Source organism: Trichoplusia ni, chromosome 17 (genome assembly GCF_003590095.1).
Source record: "Trichoplusia ni isolate ovarian cell line Hi5 chromosome 17, tn1, whole genome shotgun sequence".
NCBI lineage: Eukaryota > Metazoa > Arthropoda > Insecta > Lepidoptera > Noctuidae > Trichoplusia > Trichoplusia ni.
Window position 1 is genome coordinate 8,433,138 of NC_039494.1, and position 19,432 is coordinate 8,452,569.

Consider the following 19,432-nt stretch of genomic DNA (forward strand, 5'->3'; position numbering starts at 1 on the left):
ACTTTATGAAATGAGAATTAGGAGATCAAAATACCCACTAACTTGCCACATCATATGAATAATTCATCAGACGAGCTCATTGTGGCGGAACATGTTATTTCGTACAGCCATTGACAATTTAGCTAATGAGACCAAGCGTAGACGTGATTACGTATGTTGTGATCGCGGAGCAAGAGCAAAGTAGAGCAATGATTTTACAATTGGGTTGATGGCTAAGTTTTAAACAGGCGAAATTTAGGGTTTCGTACAAATAGGAAAAAGTCAGTCAAAAATTCAGTGATGTATTTCTATTGTCGCGGGTGTGTAAGACTAGCATTTGTGTGACCCACGAATGCTTGCTTGCTCTGAGTTTATTTGGGACCTGTGTCTTGAATGCTTGTGACTACAAAGATTAAACTCTTTAGAGGGGTAGAAGTTTAAACAAAAAAATAAAGTTATTGGTACGTTCAATAATTTTATGGTTGACCTATATTTTTGTAACGGTGTTTGTCTTTAGCCTATTTATCGTACCGTATTACCCGTAATAGACTAGTTTCATTACACTCAATATTTTACACTATTAATAGTACTCTAGCACCCATTTTAATTGCTAAAATACCGCTGTAAATTTGCTTTACCAAGATACGTAAAACCGGCAACCATATTGAATAATATGATTCGAAATTGTGTGCGGCTTTTGTATAGAGAGACGAGAAAATCGAGTTTGTTTTATACTTCTTTTTATGTTGATAAAGCATTGTGAACGAGAATTACGAGTGAAACCGCGTGGTTCAACTAGTAAATCCATACTTTACCATAAATGTGTAAGTAGCTCTGTTTTGCAATTTCCGTTGCCCAAGATCGTACAAACGATATTGTATATATAACACTAGTATTGAGGCACCGTATGTCTGTCAGTCTGTCCGTTCGGCCGTCCGTCATCAGACTGTATATAAAGAATCGTATAAGCTTGATAGCAAATTTTTCTAAAGGCCTTGTTTTTTAAATGAAGATTAGGTATTAAAATTCGGTAGGTAAATTACTTGAACTACATATCATCATCGGCCTAGCCTTTTCCCAACTATGTGGGGTCGGCTACCAGTCCAACCGGTTTCAGCTGAGTACCAGTGTTTTACAAGGAGCGACTGCCTATCTGACCTCCTCAACCCAGTTACCTGGGCAACACAACACCCCTTGGTTAGACTGGCTGTCAGACTTTTACAAGCTTCTGACTACCTGTAACGACTGTCAAAGATGTAGGAATAACAGCCGGGACCCACAATTTAACGTGCCTTCCGAAACACGGAGGAACTTGCTATGACAAAGATGGTCACCCATCTACGGACCAACCGCGTCAAGCATAGCTTAACCTGTGATCGAATCACTTATGCGGTTATAGCTTAGCCACGAGCTCCTGGACTACATATAGTTCAAGCAATTTACCTACCTACGACATCATAAGATGAAATTGGCATTATTTGGCGTCAACTGTAAAACAATATAGGCGAAGTCAAACATATGTATGCTTAGTCAGTGGATGCATTTTTGCATGCACCAAGAATCGATCGTGTAACAAAATGTTTACGGTCTAACCATAACTGTTTATGAGATTACGGCCTGGCGTCAGACGGACGAACAAACAGGAGTCGCAACTCTGCCCTTCATGTATAAAACTCTAAAAATGTCATAAAAAGTCCCATATTAAATCAAAACGCCTCACCAAACTTACTATCACACAAAAAATGGTTGTGAAAACATAACAATGTCTGGTATTCATGAGAATCAATTGATATGAGAGGAATCTATTATCATAATAATCGCGCGCAAACTGAATCAGTGCGGGCAAACATAGCAAGATGGCCGCTTATTCAATTGTCATGCATAATGGACGAACCATTTATTGGTAACGCGAGAATATTCAGGGTTGTAGAAAGGAAAAGAAATCTGTGACTAGCTGTTCAAGAAAATGTTGTATAAAAAATAGGGGTTGATTGCAAAGGGTTGTATGTATTTTCCTACGTCTTTAGACACTCACTTTCTTGTTAGTTTGTTGTTCCGGTTTGATTTTTACAACTCAATTTTGAGGCACTTCCTGATAAGCTAGAAGGCTGAAATTTACAGGGTAGCTTCAAACCCGATGACAATAAATAATAAAATAAAATAAAAAAAAACTTTATTTCGGACCTTTATTTACAACAATAAAAACGGCTGGACCGATTTTGATAAAATTTGCATAGAGAGCAATGTGTTATTAAATTATTATTTCTTTTGAAGTTAAAATTTTTGAAGCTGGGCTAGCCGGGCAGCGGGTATGACTTTTACCCACGGCGGTGAGGCCACAATATTGGTGCTATGGATGACGTCCCAATATTAGGCGAGGAGGCCGACGCTAGTTACACATCGACCTCCACACAACACTAAAAAGTGACCCTCTGGGGAATCCACAAAAATTACCCCAACTTACCAAAAAAGGTACTTCTGCCCATCCTCTTATTCGAACAGTCGTGATGTTTAACATCAAGTCCCAGGCTGTCATTTCTCATTGCCAACACGTGTTACATTTCGAGACATAATCGACGGAATTCCACCAAGTTTAGAACGTCTAAGTTTAATTAAATTTACATATTTAGATACCCGTCGGTGTAGGTCTTAAAGATGTGCTATAGTTTGAAAATTTATCTTGAAGATTGTTGAGAAGATTTGCGTTAGTTATCTCATTGGATGGGGTAACCTTTATATTGTTTTTACAATTATAATTTAGGAACAAATTGGTAAAACTTTTTATCCAAAAGGTTTTAGGCTTTTTAAGGCTTTGTCTGATTGTCTGTCTGACACCAGGATGTATCACCAAGTACTGTGGTAGAGTGAAAGTGGAAATTTTCATAGATTATGTATTTTTGTTGCAGTTACGACAACAAATTAAACATTGAGGTTATGCAACGATAATTACGGTCATTAATTTGATGGATGATTTATTTTGGTTGAAAAATTGTTTTTGCTCACTGACTTTAGCCCTGTTATCCCATAATATAGGTAAACGCAAAAGTTTGTAAGTATGGATGTTCCAAAATTTGGAACGCAGACAGCTTATAACCTGGATTAACACATAGAAAAGTTTTTATCCTGATTTTATGTTTCCGTGTAACTTTCCCTTGAAACCTCTCGCAACAGCTAATCTATACTAATTTGTAAAGCTGAAGAGTTTGTTTGTTTGTTTGAAAGCGCTAATCTCAGGAACGACTGGTCCAAATTGAAAAATTCTTTTTGTGTTGAATAAACCATTCATCGAGGAAGGCTTTAGGCTATAAATCATCACGCTGCAACTAATACGAGCGAAGATACAATGGAAATTTTGGCAAAAACGGAGAAAAATATTAAACTTCGAGGGCTTTCGTTCAAAAATTCCTAACTTATATCTTCTAACCACGCGGACGAAGTCGCGGGCAACAGCTAGTACTGTATACAATTCAGTTTAGAATTTCCAGCTTCAGTGTTAAAAGCCTCCATTCTTTCAGTAATCCTTTTATCCTGCTATAATTCATATACCCACCTTCCAAACTCATTGTTTCACTGATCATTTGCCATGGGATGAGAAATACAAGGATTACTGGAGATTAACAAAGTTTATTAACAGTAATATTACAGGAATCTCTATTCTATCTATTGATGAAAGTTAAATGTTTTGAGCCAATTTGAGGTGAACCAAAGTTTGTTTCATTTTAAGATTTTTTGTTCAGACCAGGCTTATAGACAGACATCAACTGTGAGCCTCGAAAATTAAAAGTTATTTATTCAAATTAGGCAAATTAGACATGAATTAATTATGTATATTACGTATCGTTTACTTGACAGTCATATATACCATGATATGCCTACCATGAATATGGGTGTTGGGGTCTGCTTCTAGCTTTTTATTGGGCACTTTTTTAAGGTGAAATTATATTGGGTAGCACCCAGTTTCACAAACCATTCACCGCTTTTTTAAGTTTCTTTCCTGCGGCAGAAGAACAACGCAACGAACTCCCCACCAGCACACTATCGTTATGCAGTTTATTGTTTTTCCTATTTTGTATATTACTGATTTAGAGAGACAGGTGACCTCAACCATTCGGCTATCTGTGCACTTCGTTCGTTGAACTTGAAATTGGATACGTGTAGGTACCTTTTTTCCTGCACATTATGAATCGCGAGTTGAACTCATACTTGACAGTCTACAGACTTTCTATCTTAATGTGTGATACAACTCAGGCCTAAATACCGCAAAACTTTTCACTCAGACTTCAAAATTTGCTGCCATTTAGTCAGAATTTTTATCCTCACGTCTCTTACATAAGTTGTATTCACACAAAGTATACCGTGACACGTTTGAAACAATGACGACCTCGTTATGACATAATGAAGGTCACCCATCCAAAACCCGGCCTCAACCAAAGTTGCTTAACCTCAATCAAGGGTCGAACTCGTTATGGCATATAGGTCACCCATCCAAAACCCGACCTCAACCAAAGTTGCTTAACCGCAATCAAGGGTTGAACTCGTTATGGCATATAGGTCACCCATCCAAAACCCGGCCTCAACTAAAGTTGCTTAACCTTAATCAATATTTTCACTTAACCATTTTCTTTCTTTCCGTAAGACAAATATTGAAGGGACCACCTGTGCCTCGTTCTTACGAGGGGTTTTATTATCCGAATGAATTATTTATCCTAACCTACGTGGCTCGCCTTGAAAGATGTTGTAAATGTAGCTTATTGTTCGAAGTATATTACACTAGCTTTTGCACGCGACTTCGTTCGTATAGTTATGAATATATATAAGTTTGAAATTGGAGTAAAAGTTTGAGAGTAAAATATCCCCCATTTTTTTAACATTATTCGTTATTGCTCTGCTCCTATTAATAATAGCGTGATGGTTAATAGTTCTATAACCTTCCTCAGTAAATGGGTTATCTAAAAGTGAAGGAATTTTCAAAATCGAATTAGTATTTCTTGAGATAAGCGTTTTCAAACAAACAAACTCTTCAGCTTAATAATATTAGTATAGATAATTTTAACATTAATACCTACGTATGTAACTTTCAAGAACTTTACAAGAGAAATACAATGGCGATGGTGAGATGGTGTTGATTTTGATTTTGAAAAAATAATCAGAGTGGGTTATGAATTCATTCATCATTCATTCATTCAGCATCATTCATTTCCCATTCGTCCGACTGAAAAACATTTTAAAACGAATATACGTGGTCAAAGACGCCTACTCAAAATTTTTCGACACATTATTTTCAAAATTTTATATAATACTAGCTTTTCGCCCGCGGCTTCGCCCGGGTCGAGGTCGCTATATCGGGTTTCGAAGAGAACTCTTCAAAAGTCCGGGATAAAAACTATCCTATGTTCTTTCCCAAGATCAACTCTATATCTGTACATTTTTTTATTAAAATCAGTTCAGTGGTTTAGACGTGAAAGCGTAACAGACAGACAGACCGAGTTACTTTCACATTTACAATATTAGTAGGGAAGTAGGGATGATCAATACTACCCGCGACTCTTATTATTATAAGCCCAATTTATGGCAAAAAATTCCTCTCTTTTTTCATTTGACATGATTATCCTAGTCCTACACGTAAGAATCAAACTCATCACACCATCTATCATAAACAAAAATCAAAACTCATTTATTTAAATTAGGCTACTAACCAGTACTTTTTGAAGGTCAGATTACATTGGACAGCACCCAGTTTCGCCCACTCTTCACCCATGTCTAGGTTCACGTATAGTTAGGCCAACGAGACGAGATAAAAAACGTAAACAAGCAGACCGTTACTGAGTTACATTGCGATAGCGAGGGATCATTATCCCTGTCATTATCACTCGTACGCGTAGTTATGGCGTCAGTTGGTCGATGACAGCTATCGTTATGTGTTTCGTGGTACAAGAAAGCAGTCAGTGCGGCAGTTGTCAACATTTGGTCCGCCATGTTGCGAACAAGCTCATTCCTTCATTTTTGTCAAAATTCGAACTTTATAATAGTTTATTCCAATAAAAATGTTATGAACCCCTGAAAATGTGTTTACATTCTTTATCTCGTCTCCTTGGCCATACTATAGTCTTTTACTCGTACCTTCAAATCTATACAAAATGGAGGCTTTCTCAAATACCTACCGATATAGGTACAAATTGTACCCAGTTCATTAGTGACGTAATAAGTGTTAATGATAACCCCAGGGAGGGTTAGCGGGGGTCGTTCAAGCCAGATGAACGTGATCGAAATGCGTCATCATATAAAGGGTTAATTGTTGGTTGTGTCAGGATTTTGGTGTGTTGGTTTTTAGCTATTGTACTCTTTATAAATACTAGCTGTTGCCCGCGACTTCGTTCCCGTGGTTTGAAGATATAAGTTATGATTTAACCTGCCCTGTTTTCCACATTTTCCATTGTATCTCCGTTCCTATTAGTCGCAGCGTGAAGGTATATTCCCTAAAACCTTCCTCGATTAATGGTCTATTCAACACAAAAATATTTTTTCAATTTGAACCAGTAGTTCCTGAGATTAGCGCGTTCAAACAAACAGTTCTTCAGTTTTATATATTAGTATAGAGTATAGATAATAACTAGCTGACAGAGCATAGAAATTTGTTTTGCCATAGAAATGAGTTCTTAGGGGGGAAAAATGGGCTACAAAAAATAGATACGATTCTCAGAACTATCTAATATGCAAAATGTTGTGAGAATCGGTCAAGCCGTTTTGGAGAAGTTCAATTTCTTGCACCGTGACTCAAAAACTATATATTTTTCACTCCATTTTGATAAAATGAAGGCTATTTGCTATAGGACTTTCTGTGTTAAGGTATTTTTGATTTGTAAATCTTTATTGATATTTTAAACTGGTTTCGAGTCGATTTTTTTTTGACAAACAATATAAACAATAAATACAATTAGTGTCTGTAAAAACATTAACTAATGTTTGGCTTTTGAGTTTTGTGGTTACTGGCCCTGACTGCCATATTATAGGTTGTGGGTTCCATTCCCAACTAGGACAAATGTATGTGTAAATGAGCACGATCATTTGTTCTGAGTCTGGGTGTAATTTATCTATGCTATGTATGTATTTAGAAATATATAAGAATGTTTATCAGTTGTCTAATATTCATAATACAAGCTTTGCCTAAATTGAGACTAGATGGCGTTGTGTGAAAGTTGTAGAATAATTTTGTAATAATATTTGAATCCATGAATATGAATAGTCTTAAAGTAAATTGAGACCAGGTATTGTGATAATAAAGTTTTGTAATGTAAATAAGGAGTTTTAGACGTACTTAGTAATGAACGACGCGATTGATATTATCAAACTGATCATTTTTAATGTATCATATAATATTTGGGGATCCGTACCTAAACGGTAAAATCGAAATTGTCTACCGAGGCATCGCAGTCAGGGTGTCTGCTCGTCTGTTACCAGGCTGTATCTCTTAAAGCGTAATAAATAGAAAGTTGACATTTAAAAAGTTGAAATTTTGACAGATGACGTAGGTATGTATGTTACTGTTATAACAACAAAAACCATAAATCAGCCTAAGGCAACGGTTCTTTCGGTCAAAGCATTGATGGGTGTCCAATTTTTCTTGGAAAAATTGATTTTCAATGTTTTATTTGTACTTGCGTGACTCACACTTAACTGACTTTATTCGTATTATTGTACAAATTAGGTTACGAGTTTTCGACCATTGTTGCTTTGTAATTTTTTATGAAAATTGATAATGCTTTTTTTATATCTGCTGTTTTTTTTTACTACCTATTAGTACTTATTAACAGGGGTTTTTCATTCCACAGCATAAGACGTTCGTGTTTCATCGTAAAATGATAGTTTTTAAGAATGACACTTATTCACAATCTAAAAAAAACGTATCTATTAATATAGTTAATAATCTAATTTCTACAACATCTACAGTTTCCGAACAGTCCTTTTGGAACAACACACAGTATAAGGAAAAGCTGAACAGATTTCGATGTAACATCTAAGTTTCTACAGCTCGTCACAGAGAAAACATCTATTTTTCTCCTTGCTATATAAAAACGGGATTTAATTCATGTAAAAAAACGGCAAACATAACAATTAAACAAATTTTTTGCACGCTAGAAAATTAAAATCGAATTTAATTATAACACGAAATCCAAAAAATATTTGCTGAATTATCTACCACCTGTGACCAACTGTAAAAACGAAACATTCAAGGAAATAACACATATCATCATAAATAACAACCCCTAATAACATAGACAAATGACATTTCCACAAGTGTTGACAATGACAGCTCACTCAAATGCATGTAAATGACAGCTCTCTACGACAAGTCACATGACTTACAAATGTATACAAGAAAGTTTCGAAGTCACAATCAGCTATCATTTGCTGTCTCTGTCATCTTCAAGAAGAATGTAGAGACAAATAGACGATTTAGATTTTATAGATAGAGTCTATTATTATGTCAATTACATAAATTGGAGTGACGCAATCATTATTAACAGTTGTAGAAACGTCAGTCCCTTTATCCCAATGACATTTTGACAATCGTTTGGATTGACAGAAAACACTCGAATGTATGAAAATTACAGATCACGTCATGACTTATCGAAATGTCATTCCCATACATTTAAACGTCATTAAGAATTGTATAAATGTCATTAGGGTAGAGACATTGTCATTTGGGGAATAAACATTCTGCAACACCTATTATAACATCTATGTTACTTTAAACATGTTTATAACGACATCCAAACATTTAACATTGACTAGTAAATACCAACTTATAAACATCAAGAATTTATTAATATTAATTAGCTATTGTACCTCTTACTATGAGCTTTTAAAGTAAGTCTTTTGTCGTTGTAAAAGCGAGACAGCAATATATGTTTAATCGTGCCATCTTGCTTCCACAGCGGCAGAAGTTTTGCTTTAAGGCTCATAGTACAGGTTTTTTTTTATTTACTTACTGTTTTAAGTAATTCTTAATTGTTATAAAACCTTAATTAATTAGTTAAATATACATATTGGATAGAAGAGATTTAAGAAGATTTCGAAAATCAGTCCTGTTAGAAATGGTCTTTTTTTAATTTTTCTTAATTATATTGAGTATTTTAGAATTTATTTTTTATATTTTAAATACCTATTAAAAAATGATGAATTTTATTCTGCTAATTATTTCGTTTCAAAAGTAATTTATTTGATTTTGTAATTATAATTATCCATAACTTATTTTTGAAATTAACGTCTATTTAATACATTTCTAAAGAAAATTTCTAACTAAAGTTTCTAACGAATTCTATAGACCTTTATCTCTTCAAGAAAATCTTGCATTTGTGGGAAAGTGACAGCGCTATATAGGTAGAGCGACATTTCTTTTATACGCCTTGCAATGATAGCCTATTGGTAAGACCGTTGAACTGCCAAGTCAGACATCGTGAGTTCAAATCCCGCTACGCAATAATGTCTTTTTGAATTCATGTACGCATTAAAAAGTATTTATCACTAACTTAAAACTTAAAATTTAAACATACAGAAACAGAATTTGCTTCTTTTATTCAACTTGAAACATTTGTCATTTGATCCCTTACAAATAAAATTTGGCTCAGGAATTTTTATTTGTATGTTTTTGTTATTTTTTCTCTGTCACGGGATAGCATCATGAGAAGAGACCCGGTCCTTTTTAAAGGCGTACACGGGGACACAGGTCCAATATGCAGAGGCCTTGTTGAGAACTTTAATATAAAATGTAATGTGTATCTACCAAGGGCCCACCCTTGTTCTATAAAAGAATAGACACTATTGTAATTTATGAGATTAAACTAATTTGGGCTATTGGTATAATTATGTTAATTTTTTATCGTTCTATTATTATTACATAAGTTTTAAGAGGTGTTTGATCTTTTGCACTTGAATTTATCGGCTAATTTGTTCCTATTGTTTAACATACCTAACAATACCCTTTCACAAACTATTTACCAACTTTAATCATTGTTTCTGATTTCCAATATGGCGTATACCGAAGTTTTGGGCAACCTTTCAATTCGCGGTTTAAGTCAAGGTTTTAACTTTTATAATAACTATCGTGAGACTGATTCATTATTAAATGATGTAACGGTTTAGTCACGCGTATTTATCGGGGTAACCCGACTAGTTTCGAACCCAACCGGAGTCCTTAATCATGAGCAGACGCGGCGGGATCGCGAGTCGAACTGACGGACTCCGGTTGGGTCCGAAACTAGTCGGGCTACCCCGATAAATACGCGTGAGTAAACCGTTACCTCATTTAATAAGGTTTTAACTGTTAAAACTTTAACTGATCAGGTTAAATATTTTTGATATTGTACCGTGTTTTCAATTTATATCAATAACTGTGTTGTATTGAAAACTTTTAAGGTTTAAGTTACGATTTTGAAGTAAAAATTCTTTAACGAAATTAACCGTCACACGTCACTTTTTTCTCATTTGACTATTTATTTATGCGTCTGATAATGTTTAAAGGACAGTAAAGATATATTTGCTAATTAATTATTAATTAATATTTCCCCTATTCCTAAATTCGAATTACAATAAAAAGACATAATAATCTAAATCTTATGGCCAAAGCGTGTTACTTTACAATCACTTTGGAATACTTATTTTTTTTTATATTTGCAAAACCTGAGTATTTTTGGTTAGATGTTATACGATTAGATTGTATTGTATTAGCTTATATTTTAAAGATACTCATAATTAATCTTTCTTATAATACTGAAATCTTAAATCAATGACGTTAAACCATTTTGCCATTTACAAAATTTCAGTGATTAAAAAAGTTTTTGAAAACAAATTTTGTAATCACAAACACTTTTTGAACATCATGAATAATTGAACGGATTCGAAATGTTTTTGAGAAGATAGAATAAGGAATGAAGATTTTGAAAGCATTTTTATTTATTTTTCATTTCTTTTTGTCTCAATTTCAAACTAAGTGCCCAAATTATGAATGTCTAGTAAGGAGCAAATAAAATGTATTTCCTATCTTTCATTCAGATTGTTTTTACATGAAAGAAAAAATATATTTTTTCAATTAACTTCAAAAAGAATGAGGTTATCAATTCCTTTTTTATATACATAGTTAATTATAAAAAAGACGCCGTTTTTAATTTAAAATTTACACACTATTTTGAGGTCAACCTATTGTAGCACTTATTATCTTTGTATCGCATCTAAACTATAAATGTCATAATTTTATCCTTTGATAAATTCTTGATAATAGTTTTCGTTTAAATTAATTTAATCGTCCAAATTGAAATATACAAGTTTAATATAAGTTAATAACTATTATAACACCAAACGACGTCTGATCTGTCGTATCTGTCGTATAGGTACTATCATCTTAAATACATTTTTGACGTGACAACGTCTTAAATTAGGTTGCGGCTCCCATCACATGAAAAAGTGTAACGCCCGGTAACGTTACGATGAGTCACCGAACGAGAGAGAGGCCCGCCGAATGCCTTGCGTCTCTCTCCCACTCAACTATGATCGGTCTGCCGCGCGCGCAGCACTAGAGAATTAGGCGCATTGAATCGGCACTTACATGTACAATGTTTTAGTAAACAAAATATATTTCTATAGTTAAAATTTGTGCAATTCTTATTTTCATTCAATTCCTTTTTCCTATTGTGCAATTTAATTATATTCATATCAATAAATATTCTACCGAGAAAAAGACGTTGTCACGTAAAATCTTCGCCCGTAAAACCGACTTTACAGGCAACCATTTTTTTTTTACATTTAAATCTAAAATATGCTGCCTTTACTGACCAACAACTCTATTTCTCATTTCGTTTAACCCGACATTTCTACACATTTATTTTTAACCTTACTCTTTCTATCCTAAATAAATATTGAATGTTTTAACCAACTGCTACCATGATTTCTTGAAGCAAAATACTAACTGTTATAGAAGCAAGATGGCGTGCTATATTATATATATCGATGTCTCACTCGCACACTGACAATCCTACTTTATGAAATCATAGCAGAGGTTTCTCTCCGTAAATTGTCGTTCATACTATCCTATTTAAATAACGTATGATGTAAATGGTTTTTACATGTGTTAAGTCGTTCGTATATTTAAAGTGTAATCTTTATCAGGTTTGATAATTAAGAGGAGCATTTTTGAACCGAAATGTTGTACATACAGGCCATTTACTAATCCTAGTTTCAAATTCGTGAGAATGATTCATTATTAAATGATGTAACGGTTTACTCACGCGTATTTATCGGGGTAGCCCGACTAGTTTCGGACCCAACCGGAGTCGTTAATCATGACCAGACGCGGCGGGATCGCGAGTCGAACTAGTCGGGCTACTCCGATAAATACGCGTGAATAAACCGTTATATCATTTAATAACAATAATTATATTGAGTATATGACTATATCGCATTCAGAACCTGAAATTCTGGAGGTTATTGAAAACTGAAAACCTTTAACAATGGTTTGCCTAAATTCTCTTAATTAGGGTATTTGACTAAAAAGGTCTGAGTAGTCCATCAGGCTGATGTCAAAAAACTATTGGAAACGTATTTTTCATTTTTTTCATATCATTAAAAAGTTATCAAGTTTAAAATCATTTAAGATGACGAAATGTCTGGCAGTGGGTCATCATAACATCACTTGCTAGTAAAAAGCGTACTGGTAAGTGACGTCACACGACATTTAAAATCACTGTATCTCCTTCATTCTCCTTCCGAGATAAAACAAAAAAATACGTATCCAGTATTTTTCGGAAATCTATCTGATAGACTGAACAGATTTTTTTTGTCATTTACCCTATTAATAACTTCACATCAATCTTCTGCTTTAATTTTTATATGATTCGCAAATCTTCAAAGTTGTATCCTTGGAGGGGTCAGCAGAAGTGCTACTTACAGATGGGTGCGGCGGATGGTCCTGCCCCTTGACATTCTGGAGTTGTTTGTTGTGTGCTGTCGGGGTCCGCTCTCCTGGTGCCGTGGACGCACTGGCAGCTGCGCCTGCGCTGCTCCCGGCTGGAGACTTCGCTTGAGGGGAGCTTATTGATGTTGTCCTGGGGAGAAGGGTCAAAATCAAAACTCATTGATTTTTATATCAAAAAAAAACCACGGTTTGCACTCCGGGAGTACCGGCAGAAGTGAAAACTTCAATATTAAGGTTGTGCTTTTTATATTTTGGAATTGTTATGGAAAAATTTTGTACGAATTGCTTTTATTAATTATCATTATAAAAGTTCTATCATTTATGTGGTAGATTTATTTATATCGCTCTCGATGCAGTAGTGCTTTAAATAAGTTTTCATCTTACTCTTTTTCGATCAGTATCACTTGACCTTGACGCGAGTTTAGATATTTTTACCGGTCCAAAAAAAAGTGCTCAGCGCCGCTAAAGAAGTTTTCACTTCAAAAACGACTCCCCCAGTAAGGTATTTAATCCATGTATCGCGGGGGGTTTCACGAACATTCAAATCACGTACACACCCAGACTCAGAACAAGCATTCGTGGATCACACAAATGCTTGTCGCTCACAGTGGGCTTGGCGTGGTGACCTTAACCACTAGGCTATCCGGACAGTCAAATCAGGGTACTATACAAGAAAGTGGATGATCAAAATTAGAAGTTCAATACTGATGAACGGAGTTGGCGTTATTGCATTAGTTCTTGTCAAAAGAGGCAGGGAGGTCGCAACTGCTGCCTGATTTTTCAGGCCAGCGGGTCACGAAAGGGTTACCGTAGCCCCGAAGGGCAAAGGAAGGAACATGGGTGGGTTTTAGTCAGTCAAAGTCTGACACTCACTCAACCCAAAGCGCAAGGAATCATTTGATGATCCCGAGCGGAAAAAAAGGTTGCGACAACAGCCAATATTCTTAACATTATTACCTTTTAGCTTATCATTCTAAAAACTAGATTTGTATACAAAAGTATAATTTTAATACAAAAAGTTCGACCTAAACTTTCTTCTTATTCAGCACAATTATCGCTAAAACTTCAGCTGAGCTCAAATATCCACAGAGGATTTTATCTTAACAAAAAGGTAATGAGAAAAGGCATTCATATTTTAACTTTTGGCATGGTAATTTTACTTGCAAGCTCGTTGACATCCCGTGGGTATCATAAATGCTTTTAGTTATAATTTTGTTTGAGGAATTTATCACGTTAACCATGTGTGACGGTTTTGTTATAATTTTAGTAATATTTTAAGGTTTTTAGTATTTACTTTTAGAGTTCGTAATGTTTTGTTTTAGTTTACCTATATCTAGTTAATTATGTCTAACAGATAACTCATCAACTGGGTTTTCTCTTTGAATTCCAGTTTCAGGTTTCTATATAAAAGTGTAGTTCTAAAAAGTTTAAACTAAAATTCTGTCCATTCTAAGAAGAAGTTATTGACGGGTCGGTAAGTCTTCTATTAAGTAACGAGCAACATCACTGATTCGATTTCTAGTAAAATTCATTTTTTGGCTGGAATTTGGTCTCAAATTTGGAATCAAATTTCACTCTTGATCAAATCAGAGATTTTTTTAACGATCTGTCAAAAAACTATTCTTACAACGGACAGAGTATATATATACTTTATGAAGACTTATGTTGATAATACTTACTCAAGTTGAGCTCTGTAGATCCCAAATGAAGGTACATGAAACAAAGAAAAATAGTGATTAGTGCACATCCCAAAGATCATCATCATCATCATTATCAGCCCAACTAAGTCTATTGCTGGACATAGGCCTCTCGCATCGTCAGCTCTTCGCCTACCTATAATCCTACTAATATTATAAACGCAAAAGTTTATTAAAGTAAGAAAGTTTAGTTTAAAATTTGCCTAGTTTTATTAAAAAAATGTCTCTGTAACTTGCAAATTCAAAAGCAGCTCTATAATGCGATTTATACATGTAAAATTGGACCTTAGCCTACTGCCTAGAAGTGCCAATTTAGCTTATACGATACGACCTCAGCAAAAAACCGCAACAAGGTAAAATCACGTAGAAATACACGGAATATACCAAAAAGGCTATAAAATTGTTAGTACATGTGGAACATAAATATATGAGGTCAGGTTAGTGAAGAAAAATGTTCAGGATGCCTACTGGGTCATAATAAAACTGTTGCCCGAAATTATATGGAGAAAATACGCAAGAAATTGGCGGGCAAAAATTCTAGGAAAGTAAGGTATTGCTGAGAGAAAGGCTTTGAGGAAATATTTTGTACTTCAAAGTGTAGATATTGCGAAAATTAATGAACTAATTTTGAGTGTGTTATAATTTGAAATATGTCGCATTAAAATTAAAATGTGATCTCGATGTGAAATATATTGGGGTCGATTTCCAGTCTAACCGGATGCAGCTGAGCACAGGTGTTTAAAAAGGACTGCCTATCTGACATTCTCAACCCAGTTACCTGGACAACACGATACTCCGACAGTTCAGGACAGACGTTCCAGCTTCTAGCTACCTGTAACGACCGTCAAAGATGTGTAAATAAAAGCCGAGATCCACAATTTGAATTGGTGCCTTCCGAAACACCAACCAACCGTATTGAGATTAGCTTAACATGTTCGAAAATGTATGTATAACCATGGTCAATTAACGATAATTCTGAACCACCTAAAATTCTTAATTAATTAGTTAATAACCAAATTCGTAATAATTAATTTAGTAACGGGTTAGACGCGACTTATCTAAACCACCCGACTAGTTTCGGACCGCACCGACGCGCACGCGGCACCGAATTTGACGCGACAAACTAGTCCTGCTATATCGATACAAAACTCGTACATAAACCGTTATTATATAAATAATTCATACCAGAACTGATTTAGCAGAATTTACAAAACCTTATTTGGAACGAAACTTTGTGTCTCCAAAGCCAACATTTGATTTATGTGCCAATAACTTGTGCCGGCTTAGGGGCGACAAAAATGGGGATTTTAGCAAACTGTGCCCATGTTTACTAAGGGTTCTATTTGTTTTAGTGATAAACGTCAATTCCTGGTGTTGAGATTTAGAATTGGGGCCATTTTGTGAGTTCAGAGAGAGGTAATTATTTTACGAATCTGATCCTAAATTTAGACGTTGGGAGGAAAATGTTTGGTGTGTGAAACTTTCTAGATTGGAAGAAAAACTGTAAAGTACGAAAAGAAAAATATTTTTTTTACAAAGAGTCTGCTTTTTTTTTTCAAATTTTGTTTTCAGTTCGGAAGGTCAAAATAGTAAGTGAGCGCTTTCCAAATTCAGATTCATGTGGAGAGGAATCTTTTTTATTCGAAAAACTGTTGAAAATGTCTTCTAAATTCGTCTGACTTTCGATTTCGTCTTTGAATATTTTGAACTAAATTGTTTTATTTCGGATGGGCAACTTCAAAATCGTATAAGCAAATACCATAAAAAATCCTGACAAAGTCAAAAAAATATTTCGAAACAGCCAAACCTCTTTTCAAAGTACAGTACCAGTACTAACACAATCATAACTGCATCAACTACAGTACAGTACCAGCTTCCTGTCGCTCTACAACTCTTTACAACCATACATACAACTTCCATACAACTATAATTCGATGGCCCCGACAGCTGATATTAACTTCATCTGTACTGACATTCAGGACGAGCGAGGAACTTCGTCATGGAGGTTATACTAGCTGTTGAACGCGACTCCGTCTGCGTGGATTTCAGCTTAAGGCGCGGTTAAAAACCGCTGTGCTCATATTGCTTTCTTTTTTTATTTATTTAGTCTGTTTTAGATCCCACTGCTGGGCAAAGACCTCCCCCTTTCTCTTCCAAACCTTTGTATCTTTTGCGATTTTCATAAAAAAAACATTAGGTATTCAAAAAGATCCATATAATTTATGACGCCCACAACCATTTTTTTCCGGTTAATAAGTAGCCTTCCTTTCCTTTCTTAGATTCAGAACAAGTATTCGTGGATCACACAAATGCTTGTCCTAGGCGGGGATCATGCGCCGTGGGTTTGGTGTTCTGAATACCACTCGGCTATCCGTGCAGTTTTAAAATTTCGTCGTGAAATACACAACACGTAAAATATTTTTACGGAAAATAATACCTTCTTCAAAAAGGAGAAAGTGTTTGAAAATTTACAATGAGAGATTTGTTAAGTTTGAAAATAAAACACAATTTTTAAGTTATGAGGTCCTAATAGTCATTGTATCTATAATCCTCGACGCCGACGTTAGAAGTCGCGGGCAACAACTACTAGAATAAGTAAATAAATTGACATTTAAAATGTCACATCTTAGCATCGTTACAGCCTATTTTAAAACACCTATTTCGGGAACAATATTCTCGTGTCAACATTAATTTCTCACAAAGAACCTCCCACGTTGTGACATGTCAACCAAGTCTTAGAACATGTTACGACTTGTTCCAGAATGAACTAAGGCTGTATTTACCTACACGAATGCTAACTTGCTTGTTGGTCTAGTGGTTAGTGACCCTGACTGCTATACCGGAGAGTGGGTTCAATTCCTACTCTGGTGAAATTTTTGTGTGATGAACACGATTATTTGTACTCATAATACAAGCTCTGCGTAGTTTGAGACTAGATGGCGTTGTGTGAATATTATTATTAGCAAATGGGACGTAGCTTTGTGCTTGTATCTGAAAATTTTAGATTTATAATGATACAGATCACACTAGAGGGCTGTACATACATATACACGCTGATTCATTAAAAAACTACATTGAAAAAATAACAGTTGATGGGTAACATGCGTACCATAAAGTATTTTGCTCAATTTTTCAATTTTCCAGTTTAATACTGTTTGTTTTATTTTATTTTATTTCTTGTGTTCAAGATTTTAAAGTTATATTTCATTTTGTTTTGTTTAACTATAGAGCTAGTTGTTTAACTTGTTTTATTACCCCTAGTTTTAGTATATTTTTATTTTTTACTTGTATAAGTAAATTTTAATTTAATATAAATTCATGTAAGAAAACCTTAGTACACCTATAATATAAATGCTGTGTGTACCTATAATAGGCATGCATACGAGACACTATGTTACTTAATTTCTAATTTGTTAAATATGTATGTTATGCTGTTGGTATACCTAATAAATAAATAAAATAAATAAAATACATGGATTACTTTCTCCCAAAGCAAAAGCTGACGAATCGCTCACATATTCATGTCAAATTCACGTCACTTGTCGAAAAGAAACATCATTCCTATTACATTTGACGTTTACTATTCGATTTCTAGTCTAATGCAATATAACATTCATATACCGTTTTGTCAGCAGTCATTTTGTAAAGAAATTCAATCACGGGGTTTTATAATAGAGGTCAACACTTCATACATATAATAAAGGCCACCTTCCTTTTGACAGGTTTCATAACAAATCATCACAGTGACATGTAGGTATACATAATTTATACCTGTCAAATCGTTTTAGTAAAGAAAAAATGTTTTCTAAACCAATATTTTCTTTTTATCAAATAAAAATCTATCATTATCCTTCGCACTATAAAGCTGACACATACAATTTATAAGAAATTACAGCGGCCATGTTTTTTTCTACAATATCCCAAACCTCATCTATTTTATATTAAAAGGGACTCCAAACGAAAATACACTTTAAGAGTATACACCTAAGTTATAAACTTCTGTGTCAAGAAATTTCATTTTGGAGTCAATAAAAGTTAAACTTATACAGAGATTCAAGCTGAAATGTACTTTATGCGCAAAAGTTTAGAAGTCAAGATTGCTTGGCAGAGTATAATTTGAATATCGAACGCGCCTTCGGGCCCAATACGGTTTTATAAATTTTTCAAACCTTTGATTTATTTTTAATTACTCGAAAAAGGATTTGTTTCATAATCAATTCTATTTGAATTAATTCTCTTTGGGTATTATTGGATTTTTTAACCGGTTATCAAAAGGATGACCATTAATCGATTTTTTTTTTGTAATTTTAAGGGGTTTCGTAACTTTATTGCTTAAGTTCCGATGTCTGTCCATCTGTCTATCACCAGACTGTACGTCATGAACTATAAAAGATGGAAAGTTGACATTTTCACAGATGGTATATAATTCTAAAATAAAAATGAAGGTTAAGCATCCTTAGTACGGCTAAAAGTTTGGTTTGAGACAAATTTTATTGCAATTGTTTGGGGTTCGATCCCCGCGTAGGACAATTATATGTGTGATCTACGAACGCTTGTCCTGAGTCTGTCTGTCTTTGTGCATGTGACTTGAATGTTTGTGAAACCCCCGCGACACAAGGATTAAATTCCTTTTCTAGATCTCATTTTTATGGAAAACCATAGTTTGCTGGAACTGGCTAGTTTTTTATATAATAATCTTTATATACAAAAATGCTAGGCTAATAAGACGATACAGGTTAAAACAAATTGCCATTAAGTTACGTTTAATTATTCGGTAACTGTAACAAAG

The 19,432-nt window shown here is 34.5% G+C and overlaps 1 protein-coding gene across 5 annotated transcripts in view; it reads right to left on the reverse strand.

Annotated features, from left to right (window-relative positions):
- Window positions 1-19,432, reverse strand: part of LOC113502550 (synaptotagmin-7) — a 507,062-nt gene that overhangs the window by 16,659 nt on the left and 470,971 nt on the right. For all 5 annotated transcript variants that reach the window (XM_026884161.1, XM_026884159.1, XM_026884160.1 and 2 more), the window contains 2 exons: window positions 14,626-14,637; window positions 12,920-13,076 (listed from right to left, as the gene is read on the reverse strand). In XM_026884161.1, coding sequence (XP_026739962.1) covers window positions 12,920-13,076; window positions 14,626-14,637 — 169 coding nt within the window. The remainder of the gene's footprint in view (window positions 1-12,919; window positions 13,077-14,625; window positions 14,638-19,432) is intronic.